Source organism: Nuphar pumila, chromosome 2 (assembly GCF_984573655.1).
Source record: "Nuphar pumila chromosome 2, dmNupPumi1.hap1.1, whole genome shotgun sequence".
Lineage (NCBI taxonomy): Eukaryota > Viridiplantae > Streptophyta > Magnoliopsida > Nymphaeales > Nymphaeaceae > Nuphar > Nuphar pumila.
The window spans coordinates 33,341,314-33,363,036 of record NC_143250.1 but is presented as its reverse complement, the minus strand read 5'-3'; the positions used below and the strand labels follow the sequence as shown (position 1 = coordinate 33,363,036).

The 21,723-nt window shown below is 37.4% G+C and overlaps 1 protein-coding gene across 9 annotated transcripts in view; it reads right to left on the bottom strand.

Moving 5' to 3' along the window:
* LOC149845205 (DNAse I-like superfamily protein) overlaps nucleotides 1-21,723 on the bottom strand; it is a 184,252-nt gene that overhangs the window by 94,881 nt on the left and 67,648 nt on the right. For all 9 annotated transcript variants that reach the window (XR_016430180.1, XR_016430179.1, XM_089995602.1 and 6 more), the window contains exon 4: nucleotides 17,129-17,178. Coding sequence is in view for 7 of the 9 variants with exons in the window: in XM_089995602.1 (XP_089851728.1) it covers nucleotides 17,129-17,178 (50 nt within the window). In the remaining 2 variants the exon portion in view is untranslated. The remainder of the gene's footprint in view (nucleotides 1-17,128; nucleotides 17,179-21,723) is intronic.

The following is a 21,723-nucleotide window of genomic DNA, read 5'->3' as shown; positions in this document are numbered from 1 at the left end:
TAAAGCATTCACTATGTCCCACACGGACAAGTGCAACAAGCACAAGAGAGAAAATCCACTAAGGGATATACGAAGGGCCTTATAAAAAGGCTACACACATGAAAAATAATATCACTATTATTGAAGAGGAGCTCTAGAGAGCAATACAACATACATGGGGGGTTCCCCCTATTTATAAGAAAAGGAGACCAAAGGGGCTCCCAATAGAGTCGTTGGGAGCCCCCAACGGTCACATATGTGACCGTTGGGGGCCCCAACGACTCCATTGTGGGGCCCCTTTTCGGTATCCAAAAAATACAATTTGAAAAATAAAAAGAAAAATAAAAAATAGAAAATTAAGAGAAATAAAATAAGTACCCCTATGGGGTACTTTGTGAAATGACCATAATACCCCTATCGGGTATTATGGTATTATTACATATGTTTTAACATCCTTCACCTCCTTTCAGAATATATTGGCAACACAACTCACATTCCCAACATTAATCCCTACCAAACTATCACATGGGATACAGACCTATGCTCCCATTCTTGATTGAAGCAAAAGAGAACCCGTACCTTTGAATTAGTGTTTGGGGTTGCTGCCGTGAGAGAAAGAGGTCGTTGATGGACTTGTTGGCTGGGAACAGCAGCTAGGGCTGGCGTCGGTGGTTGCCGCACCCAAGGGAAAGGACAGGAGAAGGGGGGCTGTCGTAGCCTGCGGTGGCTGCAGCCTTTCGGCGACCTTCACCTCTTCGTTGCACGCCCACACGAGAGAGAGAGAGAGAGAGAGAGAGAGAGAGAGAGAGAGACGGGGGAAGAGAGAAAGAGAGAGACGAGGGAAGAGGGTGCGACCCCCCTCTTCCACTTCCCTTTTATCGCTGAAACCCCCCGCTGCCGAGAGGCGCGGGGTTTCGGTTACGCCTGCCGTAACTGACCCCCTTCCTCCCTTCTGGTAACAGCAGGAATCGTGCCCTAGGCACGATTCTTGCCTTTCCCCTTCTTTTAAAAGCTACAGCCCGAATATCGGGTTTTAAAAACCCTATCGGGTTACGGATCCGGGTCGGGTCCGACTCGGGTCCAAGAGTTTTTTTTTTTTCTCTTTACTTACCTGCTACAGAGGACGCGACTCGGGTCCGAACCCGGGAACCGGTACAGATTCGATGGTTATTAGGGTCCACGAGTTTGGATCCGCTACCCATTGCGAAGTGGATCCATAGGCTGGGTCCAAATGGATCCAACTATGGATCCCTTACATATTTTTATTAATCTTTTTATTAATTTATTAAATTATATATATATATATATATTTCAAATATGATATTATTTACATATGGATCCTGGATCCGAAAGGTGGATCCCAGGCCCACAACACATAAATTATTGAATTTACGCATAAAAATTCATGGTTATTACAGCAACTATTGCCAAATTTCTTTTTTTGGATAGCATCTCTCGGTTAAAGCATCATTTAGTCGGGACACATCATAATGTGCAAGCATGCACATCAAGAAAATTGTCGAATGTCGTGAAATGGCAATGCCAACAATTACTTGATGATCTGAAAAGAAAATTACAAGAAAGAGATGAATGAGGCAGAAATGGGGTATGTAGAACCCTAGGAGGATGTGTATTACAAAGATGGGTTCTCTACTTCTGATCCTATAGCCCATATCATAGGATCAAAAGTAGGAAATTCTGCAGCAAAGGGGAAATAATTAAATTAGAGGTGACGTCAGCTAGGTCTTGGCGTGTCCCAGAGCCCACTGACAAGGGCTAATTGAGTTAATTATTATTTAAGACATTTTTAGTTTTTAACCTTTAAATTCGAGCGAAATTCAGGTTAAATTCAGGCAAAAATTTGAAAGCGAAATTGAGTTTAAACCACTGTTAGATCTGCCTCGAAGAGTAGATGTCATAGAAAATCTATTTTCTCGAAATCGGATTACGGTTGGCCCAAAAAATGTGTTTTCAAAAATGACCGGCCACTATTTTTGAGCTTTTCTGGTTTGGATCGGACTGGATCCGCTTTGTTAGATCCAAGTTAATATGAATCTAGACCTAATCCAGGATTCATATTGACCAAGATCCGATCCAAGTTGGATCCATTTGGATATTGGATATGGATTTGAATCTTGGATCCAATTTGAATCTGAAATCCATCCATAGCAATTTTAAAATTGGAATGAATTTAAAGTTTTAAAAACACTTTTAAATAAGAATAAGGATGAGATAGAGTTATACCTAGGGTAGAACTTTATCCCATAAGGAAATTCTAGAAGGGGCATTCCCCTTGGAATATTCTTTAAGAATATTAATTAAAATAAATATTAAAGATCTAGAAGATAAGGAGGTAGAGTTCTACATTTAGTGGAACTCCACTCAAATAGGAGGCATCTAGAGGGGATGTCACCCCCTCTCTAGAAGCCATTAAGAAGATATATAAAAGGGGATCTTGAGAGGCCTCTCTCTAGAACTCGTGTTCTAGAGAGAGAGAGAGATAGAAAGAAAGATAGAGAGAGAGAGAGGGAAAGAGAGGAGTTGAAAAAAAAAGGAAAATCGTGTGAGGGGTATAGAAAAAAAAGAAAAGAAAGAGAAGAGAGAAAAGAGAGAAAGAAGAAGAAGAAAATAACCATCCATCGATTTTTCTAGCTTTTTCGATCTACGAATCAAGGTACGGGTTTCTCTCTTAATTCGCACGGAAAAGGGAATCGTATAAACTGATTTGGGCATTAGTTTAGAGGGAAAAAGGGAAATCTGATTTCAAATATATATATATATATATATATATATTGTCAATTATATATATAAATAGATTTATTTTTTTATTGTCGATCTTCTTTGTTTATACAATCTGAAATATATATATATATATATGTAAATATATTTCAGATTTGTCGATTTTCCCTGTTTATGCATCTAAATATATACATAGGTACATATACTTCAGATTTATCGATTTTCCATGCTCATGCATATGAAAATATGCAAGTAGATTTTATAAAATCAAGTTCAGTACTCATGTATACTAAATATACATATGTATATATGCAGCCCAGCTGATGATATATTAACTTATGATAAGTCGATCCATGTTCATGAATCTGATCATGTACATGGATCAGACCCAGTGTTATTAAAAACGCGCCTCAAGGCACAAAAAACGCGCCTCAAGGCACAAAAAGCGTGCCTCGCCTCTAGGCGAGGGCTTTATGCCTTGAGGCACACATATAAAGCGCAAAAGGTTCAAGGCGTGCGCCTCATACGCCTTGAGGCGCACGCCTCGAGGCGAAATGCGCCTCAATGAGAGGCATATGCGCCTCAATGAGAGGCATATGCGCCTCGTTTTGTTGGTCAAATGGGGGTCAAAGCCCCCATTTGACCAAAACTTAATGTTATTAAATCAGCCCCCCCCCCCCGACCCTAAATAGGGTCGGGAGCCCTAATTTTTCATTTCGTCCCTCTCCCACTTCTTGCAGTCTCTCTCTCACCTCTCGGTCTCTCGCAGTTTCTCTCTCGTCTCTCGCTCATCTCTCTCTCGCAGTCCCTCACTCGCCTCTCACTCATCTCTCTCTCACAGTCCCTCACTCGTCTCCCACTTCTCGTCTCGGTCTCTCCCACCTCTCTTCGGACTCTTTTGAGTATGTGCTTTTTTAGGGAGATCCTGACAACATGAGAACTGTTGTATCTACCTCAAACCACGCTAGCCCTTGGATTGATCCTGGAGTGTTAAAGCTCACCCACAGGATTGGGAGAGGTCCTCTTGGTGATGTCTAGATAGCAACACTTCATCAGTCTACAGAAGATTATGATAAGTATCATGAAGTGGCTGTGAAAATGTTGAATTCCATTAAAGAAGATCAAATGCAGGCTTTCATGCTTAGATTTGAAAACGTGTTCTCGAAATGCCAAGCACCGAAAGATGTCTGTTTTCTGCATGGTGTCTCAGTCAAAAGTGGAAAGGTGAGTTTTGCTTGATGGAGTGCTAGTTCAGATAATTCCACAAATTGCAACGTTATCACTTTTTTCTGCCACAAGTTTGACAAATTGGTGTTTGATATAAATACCTATATGAGCAGATTTGCATTATTATGAAGTTTTATGATGGCTCACTAGCAGACAAAATGGCTCAATTTGAAGGGGACAAGCTTTCTGTGGCAGATGTCTTGAGGTGATAAGTTTTCTGAGTGCATGCAACTTATTTCTCACAAGTGAAGAAGCATACTTGATGCTAATAGAACTTAAATTAGGAATAAAAACTATGACTATGCTTTTACTTTTTCACTTTCTATTTTGATGTGATTGCAGTGAAAATTTTATCATTTACATGTGATTGTTTATATTGGCTAGAATTTATACAAAAAAAATTGGGTGCATAAAGATCGAAATTCTTGATCAATGGAGGAACAATATCAGCATTTTTGTTCAATAAGATACCAAAGTGGATGATTGACTCACTCCATACTAGGAATAATCACAGGAAATTCTTTGATAACACCGATTCCTATTTTTATTTATTTGTATTTTTAGATATTTTTTAAAAGTTTTCAAAAAAGAATTTGAGGCTTACGCTTTACGCCTCGAGGCTTACGCCTCGCCTCGGTTTTTGGTGGAGTGCCTCGCTACGCCTCAACGCTTTTCACAACATTGATCAGACCAATTGTTTATAGATTATTTTTTTCTATTCAGCAGTTATTTCTTTTTTTGTTCAGCAGTTATATGTGTATTCAGGTCTGGCCGACCCATGTACATGAAACTAATCATTTACATGGACCAGACCAGCCAATTAACATGTTTGATCAGGTCTGGCTGGCCCATATACATGAATCAGACCAGTTGTTATTAATACATGTCTAGTCGATCCATGTACATGAACAAGTTCATGTACACGAATCAGCCCAGTTGATGATATTTGTGACAAGCCGGTACATGTACATGATTCTTATCATGTACATAAACCGGACCAGTTGTTGGCATTCTATGATGGGTCGATACATGTACATGGATCTGATCGTGTACATGAACCTGATCAGCACACTGATATTTTTTACTTTGCCAATTTGTGCACATGATTTGAGTATGCATATAGATTTGATCGGCACTTGAAAATTTTCTGCATAGCCGATTTATATACATGAAAATGATCATATCCATGTATCTGATCGGAGTATGTGTTTTTTGATTTGGTACATGAATCTAATCCTAAACCGATCAGTTCGCAATTGTACATATCATACGCATGGATCTGAAAATAATTAGATGTTTGCATTATTATGATCATATGCATATTTTATTAATCATATGCATGAATGGTGTCGTCTCCAAGCTTCTATTTGCATATGTATTGTTTGGCTAAATGTGCATTCTTTTTGTGTTATGAATGTGCATTGTGAACATGTTTGGAAATAGGGTGTGTTCATGTTCACTGGAATTTTGCAATTGGCACAAATAACTTTTTGAGATATGTTGTGTTTATGTGTAAACCACTGCAGGCCTATGTAGGCCAGGAGCATGTGTTACTCCACTGTTATTGATTTGTTTATGCATTGCAAAATGACTTATAGAAATTATTGGTTTTCCAAATTTAATTACACTATTAAATTGTGAGGGTCAGGGACCGAAATTATTTTGCATGTGGATTTGCAAAACAGTTCTTGCGTAAAAAACTTGAAATTTGATTTGAAAAGGTAAAAGAGACCAAACAGTGTAATTAATCTCTTTCTTGATGTCTCTTTCATAGTATGGGAATCTTTGATGGCGGTCATAGGAGACCGTGAGGATACTAAAACTCCGTGTGCAATTGTACCCCAGAAACTGATGTATGGTTCACTTCCCAAACACGGTTTTAAGAAGCTTTCAGCCACTTTACCTGGGGATGGTGTTGTTGACTCAGCTGTAGTTATTAGTATACCAAGAAAGTGGCGTCAGTGGATGTTGATTTTCCTGATATGTCAACATTAGATATTGGTTTCTAATGTTCTAATTGATGGTGTCGATTCTTGATATTGGTCGAAGAACAAATGTGGAACCTAGTAAATAAAATACAAATTGTGTGTTAAGCTATGACTGAAAACCTAACTTGAACTTGAGGATTTATGCCCGTTTTGAGTATCTGCGGATTTAAGAAAAAGTGAATTAAATTTTTGTGCATTTAATAGAGACATGAATGCAAAAGCAACTCTGATAAATAACTTAATAAGTTATTCATGCATATTTTACTGTTCAGCATCAGTTTATGCATCTTTACATATTTGACTTTGCATGATATTGGTTTGAATGCTTGAATGGTAAGATAATTATGGTGAGTTATTGTTTGTGATATTTCCTCTTAAACTTATGCATGAATCAATTTATGTTATTTCCTTTACTGTAGAATTTTTAGAGGAATTCGTACGAGGACTTTGATTCTTACCTATTTTCTTAAAACTGTTTTACAGGCACAAATGCTCAGTGATGTCTTGGACCGGCTAGCTGGAAGATACGAGTGACTTGTGACTGGTGTTTAGGTTCTGACCAGGTGCAGGATATTTCTAGAGTTGATTTTATGTTTCTAAACTTTTTGACTTATTGATTTTATTAATGAAGCTGATTCAATGCATGGAATGGTTTGTGGTTTGGTTATATTAAATTTGTGATGTACCTCGGGTTCTTGGAAGGTTTTCTGCAATATTTAAAAAAAAAATCACTATTTTTCGAGAGTCAGTTGGGGTCGTTACAATTGGAATCTTATATATATATATATCAAGCAGCAAACCATGTATATGATCTGGACAGACTTGTTCTACATGTCTGCTAATTATATACATGATCTGGACAGATTGGTTCTATATGTTGGTTGAACATAAGCATGTGTTCTACTTGTTGCTAATTCTATCTAATGCATATATATATATATATATATATATATATATTTTTCTGACCAGTCGATTCATGTACATGATTAGATATACATGAATCTGATCAGCATACTTAGATTTTTTTTATTAGCCGATTCATATATGTAAAACCCGCATTTTTCTTGCTTCCCATTTGAAATTTTAATGGGAAATTATTAATTTGGAGCCTGGGATCCAAGTTTCAGATCCAGGATCCATATATATATATATATCACATAAATGAAAGCTAACGTGTGGATCCGTGGTTGGATCCATTTGGATCCGACCTACGGACCCACTTCAGTAAGCCATCACGGATCCAACCCAAAAAGGGGCTCCTGGGTTTTGGGTTTGGACCCGAGCCGTGCCCCGTGAAATGAAAGAAAAAATACAAGTAACAGGGTAAGCCCGATAAGAAACTGCTAGTGTTCTTTCAGAACCCTAGCAGGAGTCCGCAACACTGCTGGGGTGGGGGAGCATAGCGCAGCCGCCGGAGAGGTTTCCTCCCTTTTCGGGAGGCCACCCTCCTACAAATGGGGACCCCCGAACTCCTCTTCCTCCCACTCTCGCTATCTCGTTTCTCCCTCTACCTCTTGCTCTGCTAGGCTCGGTGCCTCCCTCTTCCAGCTTCCTCCCCTCTCCCTCTCATTTTGGGTGTGACAGCAGGACACCGCCGCCGGCGACCTCCTCATCGCAACAATAGCAACCCAAACGTCGGTCAAGGTAGGACCTTTGTGCTTTTCTCTTGGGTATTGAGAGTGTCGAGCATGTTGAAGTGGGTTACAGGGAAGCCCTAACTCGAGCGACTGGGGTCCTTCTGATTTTCAGTCGCCATGGAACCCTGGCTCATGGCTGACGGAAACCCCAAGTCGGAGTTGGGGGTTTCGACAGCTGCGAAACCCAATAGTTGGAAATTTGGGAATCCGAAATCCCAAACCCCTGATTTGGGAAGTTTCGGATTTGTCCCACCGTTAAAAGGTTTGAGAGTGAGAGCCGAGATTGGGCAACTCAGTCGTCTCCCGAAACGGGATGCAGCAATATTGAAGAGACAATTATCTCACTTTCAAACATATCTGGGTGGTATCAAATATATGACGGGGTTACCCGATATTGTAATCATCATTGATCAGCAAGAAGAATATACGGCCCTTCGAGAATGCGTCACTTTGGGTATTCCAACTATTTGTTTAATCGATACAAATTGTGATCCAGATCTCGCAGATATTCCGATTCCAGCCAACGATGACGCTATAGCTTCCATCCGATTGATTCTTAACAAATTAGTTTCCGCAATTTGTCAGGGACGTTCTAGCTATAGCTATATAAGAAGTCGTTGATTAATAATAAGATAAGTCAATTACTTGGCTTCGGGAAACCCAGAGATTCATTGAATCAGTTACTCTTACTATTCCTGAATGTGAAAAAAGAGGCTTGGGTATTCAGCTAAGTATGGAAGGCGTTTTCCCTGGATGAGTTCAGATTTCTGAAGAGAGTAGATGACTTGAAGTCATGGAAACCGAGACTTTCCGGTCTCCCTAAGTGGTGGTCTTCAGCGAAAGTTTTGTTTGATAGGCCGAAGGGTAGTCGAGCTACCTGGTGATTGTCGCGTGTGCTTTAATTTTTCCATGCACATTGTATCTGAACAAGCCATTATTAGTGTCCTTGCCTCTAAGATTTATCTGTGATGGATAGCATGCTTTGTGAAATCCCAGTTAAAGTTGGATTCAGTATTTTTTTTTTCATGCTTCAGTTCAGGCAGTTTTACCATGTTCCCATCAGTGGTCTGTCATGTTTCCTTTTTGTTCTCTGCTGACATTGTTTTGAAATGAATTGTCTTTTACTTAAGGTACATAATCAAACTTGCTTAACTGGTAAATAGGTTATTAGTAGGAATTGAATTGTTTCATGGATCCATGGCAAAATTTTGTTTCTAAGTTAAGTTCGGGGCCCAAGCTGTACGCCACACACTGTTTCGATTCTGGTCATTCGCTGTGATTTTCTGTACATAGGGTAACATGAATAACATGTCTGTATAAGGCAGGTTAGGACTATGCGATGAACTTGGAAAAAAAATGTGTATGCTCGGGTAAAGTGATGCATGGTTAAGTGCACTACAGATTCCTATTCATGCTGAATTATTAGATGGAATCACTTGTGTTTTAATTGATTGTTAAATTGTTGCAAATGTACTAATGAAATACATACATACATATATATATATACTTTTGTGTTATCATAATGACAAGAATGGGTGTCTGCAGTTGGATCAGAACATGTGCATATTCCTTTTAATTTTCACATGAGTAATCAATGACAACTTGGCTGCCTATTATAATGATTTTCGATTTCACATAAAGCCGCCTGTACTCCATAATTCCAAATGTCATGTTAACTGCCTGTTATTATGATATTTTGTTTTATATGAAATTTCATATTTTATCTGATGTTTACTGTCTAGTTAGCTGCCTATTATGATGAGATTCTGTATCATAGGAAGCTGCATATTTAATTGATGCATGTGTAACTGTACACTAAGCAAGGGTCCAACCTCCTACTAGGTTGCATATCCTTAATGTTTTTTTTTAATGTATAATGAGGGGTATTCGAGTTACTACTTAGCTGTATATGAAATTGATATACACAAGTGGGTTATAACACACCTGAGATATCATGGTATGATCCCTAGATGAATCAATGTGGTCAACATAACTAGATGGATACCCAGTGTGGGTACTTGGACTGTTAGCCTGTGTACTATGGCAATAAAACTGAGGAGAAACTTAATCTTAAATCTTGTGTGCTTGACTGGTTTAAAGGCACCGGAGCACTCTGAGTGGGTTTGTACAATCAATATAAAAAAAAAAATATTTGGGATGTTTAGGCCTTCATAAAATGATTAAGGTCGGGAACCTACCACTAAGATAGTAGGAGGTAGTTTGGGGGAAACGCTCATCTACTTTGGATAATTTAAATAAATGAAAGAATTAACCGACTCAGATTCAGACTTACCTTGGAGAGGGTAGGGGGTACAAAACACCGGGGACAGGTGTTTAACTGTTTCGAGCTAAAGTGACTCGTTGGTCCCCAGTCCTCGGAGTTGGGGGACCCAGACTACCAATATGTCCTACATGGTAGCTCTTTGTTCTTCTGCAGAAGTTAGGGAAGCATCTTGTTTGGTTTTGGCCTTTGAGAGGTTCTCTCGATCACTGGCCGCTCCCTTAGGATTTACAGTTTTGATTAGAACGTTTGGGTTAATAAAACACCCATGAATAATAAACCCTCGAATGTTCTCTTCCATTACGGGTGATTAGGCCCGCGAGTACCCGCGGGATAAATAAAGATAAACATTAATTAGTACTTTTTAGGTATCACACTGAATTGAATGATAGTTTACAGTTCAATACTTCTTTCAGAATGTATTTCTTTACTTGCAGTATACTTTAGAAATTGTAATATGTGAGATGTTTGAATCATGTTGATGTGTAGCCGAATGTTATCTCTGTTAATGTTGTAGTTGTTGGCTAAATGATATACATGTTATTGTTGTTGTATAGCTTCTTTATTTGATCCTGTATATGCTGAAAATCACCCACGGCACCCACATCACGTACTTCACACATGATATATCTGAAAGAAAAGTTACAGGAATTCCTACTTAGACAACTATAGTCTAATTCCTATAATTTATCATTTTTCCGGTGAAGAATAGAGTTTATGAGCGATCGCAGAATGAGGCATCGATCGAGACTTGATTTACTTGTTCCTGGGCAGTCCTACTCACTTTCAGATTTGATTTAGTTTGAGACTCATAATGTGGAAATTCTGATGTTTAATTATATTATTGTTAAAATAAAAATAAATGATGTGTCTTGCTCTTACTTTCCTGTATCGTTCCGGAATGCTTAACCTTGGAATTATTATTTGTTTCCGCTGTTCAAAAAAAAATCCTCAAAATTTTTGGGTTAAAATTTCGAGGCGTTACAATATATATGAAGTTGATCATGTACATGAATCTGATCAGCACATAGATGTATTTTTCTTATTCATGTACATGAATCTGATCAACACACAAATGTATTTTCTGATTAGCTGATTCATGTACATGAATCTGATCAGCATACAGATTTATTTTCTGGTTAGCCAATTCATGTACATGAAACTGATCATCTACATGAAGTTGATCTGCACGCATAAGTATTTTATGTTAGCCGATTCATGTACATGAGGTTGATCATGTGCATGAATCTGATCAGCACATATATATATCCATGTCAGCTGATCATGTACATGAAGCTGATTGCACATATGTAGTTTACAGTCAGTTGTTTATGTACATGAATCTGGTCAAAATTTATATGCCTATCTATGTCAGCCGATTCATGTACATGAAGTTGATCATGTACATGAAGCAGATCAAGAGTTATGCAACTACTCCTGTTAGCCGATTTGTGTACATGAAGATGACCGTGTACATGTTTGTAGTCAGTTGGTCATGTACATGAATATGTTCGATCATACGCATAAATTTGGTTATAATTAGATATTTGCATGATTGTGATCATATGCATAAATCTGATCTTATGTAGATCGTTTGCAATGATTGTTGATCATATGCATAAATTTGATAATGAATAGTGTAGTCTGCAAGCCTTCTATATACATGTGTATGTGCTTGGCTAAATGTCATTATTATTGTATTGTGAATGTGCATTGTGAACATAAATTGTAAAATAGTGTATTTTATATTCACTGAAATTTTTGCGATTTGCCCAAATCACTTTTTGAGATATGTTAGTGGTTATAAGTGAACCACTATGGGCTTATGTAGAACAGGAGCATGTGTTGCTCCAGTGCTACTAGATTGTTTATGCATTGCAAAATGATTTTTGAAAATTATTGGTTTTTCCAAACTTTAATTACATTGTTAAATTGTGAGGGTCAGGGCCCGAAATTGTTATTGCATGTTAATTTGCAAAATGGTTCTTGTGTAAAGAACCTGAAATTAATTTAAATGGTAAAAGAGACCAGAACGGTGTAATTATGTTCTTCCTTGATGTCCCTTTTACAGTGTGAGAATCTTGGATAATGGTCATGAAGGACCGTGAGGATACTAAAACTCTGTGTGCAATTGTGTTCCCAGAACCCGATGTGAGGTTCACGTTCCGACCACAGTTTTAGAAAGCTTTCAGTAACTTTGCTTAAGGGTGGTGTTGACTCAGCTGTAGTTATTTGTATACCAAGAAAGTGGTGTCAATGATTGAGGATTTTCATTGATGTCTAAACATTAGGTGATGATTCCTAATGTTTTGATGGAAGGTGAGGATTCCTGATACCAATCGAAGAACAAGTGTGGAACCCAGTAAATAAAATACAAATTGTGTGTTAAGTTATAACTGGGGACTGTCTTGAACTTTGAGAATTGTGCTCATTTTGAGTATCAGCAGGTTTAAGAAAAAGTAAAATTAAATGTGTATGCATTTAATAGGGACATGCATGCAAAAGCAACTCTGATAAATAACTTAAGAAGTAATTCATGCATGTGCATTGAATCATGCATCTTTTACTGTTCACCATTAGTTTCAAGAATTTCTGAATATTTGATTTGGCATGATATTTGTTGAATGCTTGAATGGTAAATTAATTGTAGTAAGTTATTGTTTGTGATTTCCTTTTAAAGTTATGCATGAGTCAATTTATGTTATTTCCTTTACTGTTGGATTTTTATAGGAATTCGTATGAGGACTTCGGTTATTACCTGTTTTCTAAAAGTGTTTTGCAGGCACAGATGCTTAATGATGCGTAGGACTGGCTGGCTGGAGGACTCGAGACTTGTGACTTGGTGCTTGGGTTTTGACTTATGCGCAGAATTTTTTAGAGAGTCGATTTTATATTTTGACTTTTTGACTTATTGGTTAATTATATGAAGTTCAAATTATTACTTCTAATTGATTCAATGCATGAAATGGTTTGTGGTTTGATTATATTAAATATGTGATGTACCCTGGGTCCTTGGGAGGTTTCCGTAATTATTTTAAAAAAAATCACTATTTTTCGAGGGTTGGTTGGGGTCGTTACACACACGCGTGTAGTAAGGGACTGATCCAAAGACCCCATAATGGCTTTTCTAGATGTTGCACTTCCTTCAATGATAGATATCTAACAAAGCCACAACTTTATCAAGATATTTTACTGGGAGTCAGATTCACCAAAATAAATTAAAACTGCTGTAAAATTAGCAATTTTCATAAAATCCCAATGCTGCAAAGGTAAACGTCTTTATGCTCTCAAGCTTCCTTTCTTGACTAAATAATGGTCTACAGAGGAAAGCCATCCACAAGAACACAGGCCCAAACAGGCATTGATGCATAAGTATGGGCCAATTTACCAAACAAAAGGGTGAATGACATTCAACAGTACAGTGCATCTCATAAGTTACAAACCAAAGGATCCAAAAGAGAGGTAACATGAGTGAAAAACTCTTATCTTCATTATGGAGTCACCTTACATAAACTCGTGATCTATAAAATACCTACTATAGACCACTTGAAAAGCACAAAAATACCTTAAAAATAGTTATATAGGATTGAAAAAAGAAAAAAAAGACGAGAACAAAATACCCATAAAAAATGACAAGCATGTCCCTTAACACATCATACACATACATATCTACATAAATTAACACTAATAGTTTCAATGCACAGATCCACATAATATGAAATCATCTCATGTAATTAAAGATTGTTCAAAATAATTATGAGAGTTCGCTCAAGAAATCAGTAGCCTCCTTTATTAACAAAAAGCATGCACACATTTGATGCCTATTAGTGGGGCAAAGTGCTCCTCACTAGGATAAAGAATAGAAGGTTGGCATCAGTGTTGTGAAAAATGCGCTTCAAGGTGCAAAAAGTGCACCTCGCCTCAAGGCGAGAAGCTTTTTGCCTTGAAGCGCAAGGCTAAAGCGCAAATGCATATGAGGTGTGCGCCTCATATGCCTTGAGGCGCGCCTCAAGGTGAGGCGCACGCCTCAGTTATAAAAATAAAATAAAAAGAAAAGGGGGAGGGAGGACCGATGTTAGGGCACCCCTCCCTCTTCCGTCTCTCCTCCCTTTTGCTCCCAAACCACCACCAACTGTAGCCACCACCAGGTATGTAATTTCTCTCTCTCTCTTCTTCCTCTCTTCTGCTCATTCTTCTTTTTCTCCTTTTCTTTTTTCTTCCCTTCCTCTTCTTCCCTCCTTTTCTTCTTCTTCTTCATCCCTCCCTTTTTCTTCTCGTCCTCTACTTTCTTCTTCTTCTTCCTCTGTTCTTTTTCTTCTTCCCTCGTCATTGTTCTTCTTCCCTTCCCCTGTTGCCGCTTCTTCTTTCCTCCTCCCTATTTTTCTTATTATTATTCTTCTCCTTCCTATGTTCTTCTTCTTCTTCTTCTTCTTCTTCTTCTTCTTCTTCTTCTTCTTCTTTTTCTTCTTCTTTCCTCCTTTTGTTCTTCTTTTTCTTCCCTCCTTTTCTTCTTCTTCTTCCCTCGTCATTTTTTTTCTTCCCTTCCTTTGTTGTCGCTTCTTCTTTCCTCCCTTTTTCTTATTATTCTTCTTTTTCTTCCCTCCTTCCTATGTTCTTCCTTCCTCCTTTTCTTCCCTCCATTTTTATTCCCTTCCTCTGCTTTTGCTTCTTTCTTCTTTCCTCCTTTCTTATGCTTCCTCTGTTCTTCTTCTTCTTCTCTCCTCAATTATAAAAATAAAATAAAAAGGGGGAGGGAGGACCGATGTTACGACACCCCTCCCCCTTCCGTCTCTCCTCCCTTTTGCTCCCCAACCACCAACCCCCTCACCACTGGCGGCAGCTACCACCAGCTGCAGCCACCACCGGGTATGTACTTTCTCTCCCTCTTCTTCGTCTCTTCTGCTCATTCTTCTTCTTCTTTTCCTTCCTCTTCTTCCCTCCTTTTCTTCTTTTTCTTCATCCCTCATTTTCTCTTCCTGTCCTCTACTTCTTCTTTCCTCCTTTCTTCTTCCTCCTCTGTTCTTCTTCTTTTTCTTTCCCCCTTTTCTTCTTCTTCTTCCCTCGTTATTGTTCTTCTTCCCTTCCTCTGTTGTCGCTTCTTCTTTCCTCCTCCCTTTTTCTTATTATTCTTCTTCTCCTTCCTATGTTCTTCTTCCTTCCTCCTCCTTTTCTTCTTCTTCTTCTTCCCTCCCTTTTTATTCCCGTCCTTTGCTTCTTCTTTTTCCTTCATTCTTCCTTTGTTTTCCTTCTTCTTTTTCTTCCCTCCTTTTGTTCTTCTTCTTCCCTCGTCATTTTTCTTCTTCCCTTCCTCTGCTGCCGCTTCTTCTTTCCTCCCTTTTTCTTATTATTCTTCTTTTTCTTCCCTCCTCCCTATGTTCTTCTTCCTTCCTCCTCCTTTTCATTTTCTTCTTCTTCTTCTTCCCTCCATTTTTATTCCCTTCCTCTACTTCTGCTTCTTTCCTCCTTTCTTCTGTTTCCTCTGTTCTTTTTCTTCCCTCCTTTTCTTCTTCTTCTCTCCTCTTTTTTTTTCTTCCCTTCCTCTGTTGTCGCTTCTTCTTTCCTCCTTTCTTCTTCTTCTTCTTCTTCCTCTGTTCTTTTTCTTCCTCTGTGCAATTAATTGACTGTGCATGTGATTATGTATGTACATATAATTGATTGTGTATGTGTTGATTTTTGTAAAGATTGTGTGTCCTACTCCTATTCATGAATGATCTATTGGCTTTTTTCACTTTTCACCTTTTTTCAATTTAAATCTGGCTCTGATGGTGCCTTGAAATTGTGCCTGTTGGTGATATTAGAACACAGAAACTGAATTATATTGTCAGTAGGGCCATCAATAAATTGGAATTGGTTTAGTGGTGTTAAGATTTTCATAAACTGGAATCATAGACATGTATTAAGTTATGATTTTCATTCCAGTAACTTACTGAATATTGATTTCTTATGTATGCTATTCTTTAAACATGTATCAAGTTAGTGAACATGTATTAAGTTCAGATTTTTTCTGTATGCTATTATTATTACTATGGGCATTTATATGCTTTTGGGGTCTTTCATTTGTACTTGAATGTTGTAACACTCTTTTTGGAGAGTTTTGGACAAAACTATAAAACATTTGGTTGTTAAATTGTTAATGTTAATATGCATTTTCTGATGATGACATGATGTTGAGAAATTTGATTGTTAGAGATTTTATTACTTAATTTTTATTGAATGCTCATATTTTATTTCTTAGATACTTGCATAGATCATGTTGTTGCATTAATGTTACTTTTACATATTAATATCACATTTTCCGATATTTATTTGAGATTTTCGATTTATTATTGGTTGTTGCTTCATCAATAAATCATCTCATCTATTTATTTGTATTTTTAGATTTTTTTTTAAAGATTTTTTAAGTTAAAAAAAAATCTGAGGCATATGCTTTACGCCTTGAGGCTTACGCCTCGCTACGCCTCAATGTTTTTCACAACATTGGTTGGTTGGCATCAATGGCAATCAGTCTAGAACTTTTCGATATACCTATGAAAATGAGTTTTAAGAAAAATACTACAATTGCCATAGCATTTTCCACAACTGATGGCACTACAGTGGAACTCGGTCACTGTGAGAAGTAACCAAGGGTGTAGGACAATAATGCAATGGGTGAAACCCAGTCATAATAAGTAGGTAATGGTGTAAGGCATTTCAAGTAAGTGACATGCAACAACAAAACCTAGTTATTGTGCATAGTAAACAGAAGTTTCCAACATAGAGTTATGCAGAAGAAATAGCTTATTTGTAGGACAAGAACAACATCAAAAAATATGGAAACATTAAGGAAAATGTGTTCGGATAGTAAGTTTCATGAGCTATCTTACTGAAAAACTAGTTCAAAGAAGAAAAAAATGCTCAAAAGGACAAGTATAACATTTATATCGTGAATCAATACACGCACATGAACATGCCAAAACAAACCAACCAAAGTTTTATGGGCCATTTCAGTATTTGAAAGTGCTTTTAGGGGAAAACAATTTTTAACAATTGTTCAAAGTAAAAAAGCAGACAAGAATTGTCATATTTAAATCCTGAACCAATTGTTACAAGCATGACTCCAAGAGCCAAAAAATTAGCAATAAAAAGCCAACTCTCACTCAGATCGTTATTCATCAGCATCATAACAATTTACAAAACCTACTATCCTACATGCTTTGAACCATGGAAAACTTACTTTTGTTTAATATATCATAGCCATCTTTGCATACTATGAGAAACCAATGAAATGGCATACTTACTTGAGGCAAGGTGACGGAGAGTGTGGGAAGAAAGAACTTTTAACATAGGCCTGCAATAATAGTACTTAACAACTCAACAATCAACTAAACTTTGGAAGGGAAAAAAGATTCTAACAAATAACAAAGTAAAAGCAAACTAAGAAAGATACAGCCAAAATACCTGGCAAAATACATCTAATATTGGATTACACTTTTTTTTTAAGAAAAATACTAGTAAGATAGTGATTACGGGCCCACCTACCAAGGCACACATGCGCCAAAGACACACATACACAATACGAAGTTAAGGAGTCTTTTCTACAGTGTGTTTTGGTTTTGACTATATGAAAACTTGTCAAGATGTTTAAAAGCCTCCCCTCTCCCCTCCACAACCACAACCTACTGTGAAAATAGCGAGTAGGTTGTGTCTTAGGGGCATAGCTGGTATTTGAATATTTGAAATGTCTTTTTATTGTACATATTTTTTTGTTGTTTCTTTCTTGTTCTTATCTTTCTTAGGGGTGTTTCAGTTTTTATAATGTTTTCTTGTAATGTAAGCCCAATACAGAGGGTAGACTCTCTTGTATATCTTTTTTTAAGGAAATAAGACAACTTAGAGTTTTGCCCCCAACTCTAGCCTGTGTGCTTGTGGTTCTTGTTAAGTTGTGTGTGTATATATATATATATATTTGTTTCATATTATACATATATACATATAAATATATTCTATTTATAATTATGTAATAGGTAATCCCCTCCAAGGGCATTTTCATCATTTCACAAGTATTGTAATAGGAAGTGCCCATTAGGGGCACATTAGTACTTTTACTTTATTCTTTTCTTTTTGTCCTTTTCTATTTTTATAGGGATTATTTGGTCAAATACCAAATAGAGTTGTTGGGTTCTTTTTTGACTAGTCAATGTAATACCCGTAAATTTTATTAGATAAATAGACTTAAAATTTACGTCCTTAGGTTGTTACAAGGATATTTTATTGTTTTAATTGTTTAGTTGTACTTGAATCTCGGATATCCTATTTGGATCTTCAATGCTGGATTCTTAGCATCCTGTTCGAATTTTCAATATTCCATTCGAATCTTAGATAATGGATCACGAACATTTTAATTGGATAATCAATAAGGAATTTTAGGCAAATGGACAAGATCTCTGATATTGGATCCTCCATATCAGAGTCATATTCGATATTGGATCCAGGACGAATGGAGTTGATCCACGATGTTGAAACCGGATTTTTATGAGAAAATTTTCTATATCGGAGCTATAACACTTTCATGGGATCCGTAGTAGCTTATGCGAAGTTTAGACCCACAATATTTCTTTTTGGATCCCGGACATCGGAGAGGTAAAAAGGGTAGGGAATCAATTAAAATTTATTTGGATCCATTATAAGTCACGTGGAATCCACGATAGTGTAATTTGGATCCATGGGTCCAAATCCTAGTATGAAGAAAATTTTGGATCCTTAGATCCGTATTTCTTAAGAGGGTTTTATGATTTCAATGGATCTTGGACCCATAATAAGTGGTTGAGATCCATGATAATGTATTTGGGTCCAAAGAAATCTAGTTAGGGCCTATATCCTTAAATTTTTGTTAATTTATACGCAATTTTCTGAGTTTGGGGCTGGAATCCACGTTTCGAATCCAGGATCCATAAGGGATCTATATATAAACGTACGTATAATATATATATATATATATATTAGGGAAGAAACAATAATAATAATAGAAATATAATAGCAAATATATTAAATATACCATAATGGTTGGATCCATATGGATCCAACCTACGGATCCAAATTCTAGGTGAATCCGTGGATTCACGCTGCTAGTGAACCTCGTATCCAACTCACGGTTGGATCCTGGGTCTCGGTCTTGGACCCGAACCCGGACTGCGCCTCGCGTATATACAGTAAGTAAAAAAAAGTAATATAAGGCAACCCGATACGGGTTGCCCGATAAAACGAAGTTGGTTAGGGTTCGTGAACCCCCGTAAAGGGAAATTGCAAAGGGGCTGGGGGAAGGGGTAGCGCAGCCGCCGGGGTGGAGGTAATGGCCCTTCTGTTTCGGGGGCCTCCTTCCTACAAATCCCATCTCCTCTCTCTTCCTCTCACTCTCCTCTCCTCCCCGTTTTTGTCTTCTCGCTCTCTCCTCTCTTCCTCACGCTCTGTCTCCCTATGTCTCTCTCGGTTCCTCTCCCTCTCGGCCCAAGCTCGGCATGCGGCGATGCCGACAACACCGGCCGACCATTGTCTCTCGACAGCAGAGCCTTTGACGCCGGCGGAACCTCCCGATCGCGGCAGCTTTCTCCCCCTCGTCGGAACAGGTAGGATGTTGTGACTTTTTTGGGGTTATTGAATGTGCTCGGGTGTGTGCGTGGGCAACCAAAAGGGAAAATCCCCAAATTGGGGGTTTCTGTCAACCCTAAACCGAAAACCCCAAATCTACGATTTGGGGGTTTCGGACTGTTATTGTAAAGGGGGTTATAGGTTTCGTATTTCTGTAAAAAGGGGAGAGGTTTTCGATTCCTACTATAGGGTTTCACATTTCTGTATTTGAATCATCTGTATTTGTTTTCTCTAAGTGACTGAATTTGATTTACAGTATATAAATAGGTTTAGATTATCGATCAATGAAAAATCTATTTGGCAATCAGGTGTTATCAGTGTTCCTCTGATGGGACTGAACAGAAAATTTGTTTTGTTTATTGTCATCAATGTTGCAAATTAGTCATTGGTTACATGTCTTGAATGAATGTTATGTATGCGCTATTCAAAAGCATTGTTCAGTAAATAACATTGAATTATTTAAATCTATTATCAACCTCCTGCGTTAATGTTCTAATTGTTAATTTATCATTGAACCCCATCTAATGGCTGGTTATGTTTGATGTCCCGCTAAGCAATGACACTCGTGGGTCTGTTGACCACTGTTTCAATCTTGCGAAATCCCAATGGAGTCATTTGTATTGCATTAAACATGATGTGTTAAACTTATTGAATTTAAAGTTTAACTATCACATGCTTGATTTGTTCATGAGAATAGAAAATATTGCTTTTTAGGATCAAGAATAACAAGGTAAACAAACGTGGGGTCGTAGCGGAGCCTGCAATTCAGATGAACCATAGTGGTGCAATATTTTTATTTAAATGTCATGATAGCTCAAAATTTTGTTGACTTTTCTGTGTAATTAAGCAACAATAAGTTATTTGATATATGTGTGCTAAGTGTGGCTCTAAAAATGTCGACTTCTCTTAATTGTTGATTCCTGTAAAATGTTCATAGTAGCTATAATATTATTGGACATCAAAGGAGGATCAATGTTAATCTATTTTGTTGTTTCATCATAGGATTCTGGAAATTTAGTTTGATTAGCCCTGTATGTGATATCAGTGATCTCCGTTAAATGAAATCTATAGGTTCATAACAGCATGTGTTAAGATTAGGAATCACCATGCTTATTTTGTGGGATCCTTAAAATTATTTGGAAATGGATTGAAACATTTGCTATTTCTGAATATACATACCTGGTTGAGACTTTTTGATCTGTGTGCGTGCGTAGGGAATATTTTTAGGTATTAGAAATTTATGTTATGCGTAATCTGTTGTGGGAAAAATCTTGGAAGCATGTATAAATGAGAATCTAGTTGGATTCATATTAAGTTGAAATTCAAGTTAACATTTACATGCATATTCAGTTGATATGCAAATTCCTATTTAGATGCCTATAGGTGGATGTTCGGTTCCATATGAAGCTACATATTAGTTAGATGCTCAATGCCTATGTAACTCCATAGTAAGTGTATGTTCAACTTCGTATAAAGCTGCATATCAATCTGATATTCAATGCAAACTTAACTGCATATTAGGTTGTTATTCACTGTTACATAAAGTTGTATATTAAACTAATGCTCAAATGCATATTTAGCTGCATGGTAAAATGATATTCAATTTTATATACTAAGCTGCATAATTTAGTATGTTCAAATGCATATTTCTTAAAATGTTCAAAATGCCCATTAAGTGTATAACTTTTAGAATGTTCAAATGTGAATGTATTGGGAGAAAGGTATATAATTGTATTACCAAATCTCTAAGATTACACTACATGCTCAATAAAGGACACCAACAGTAGCTTTGCTTGTTTGACAAAGCTTTTAGTGCATGCCACCATGTGTTGGGATGTCACAAGTCAAAACCTAATGGTACGTTGTGGCAATTTGTTATTGAAGAATAAATAAATAATAATGATGATGAATGATGATCTGGTAACTGAACCTATGGGTCGGTTTGTTGTGGACATATGAGTGTCAAGCCAGTGTGTTGAGGGTCATGCATAGACCATCGAAGTTATGATGTGAATTCACATGAAAATGAGAATATAATATTATTGCTTGACTGGTTTAAAGGCACTGGGGCATTCGTGCTTGACTGGTTTAAAGGCACCGGAGCACTCTAAGTGGGTTTGTGCAATCAATACGAAAAAAAATTTGGGATGTGTATGCCTTGGTTAAATGACTAAGGTTGGGGACCTACCACTATGATAGTAGGAGGTAGTTTGGGGAAATGCCCATGTACTTTGGGTAATTTAAATAA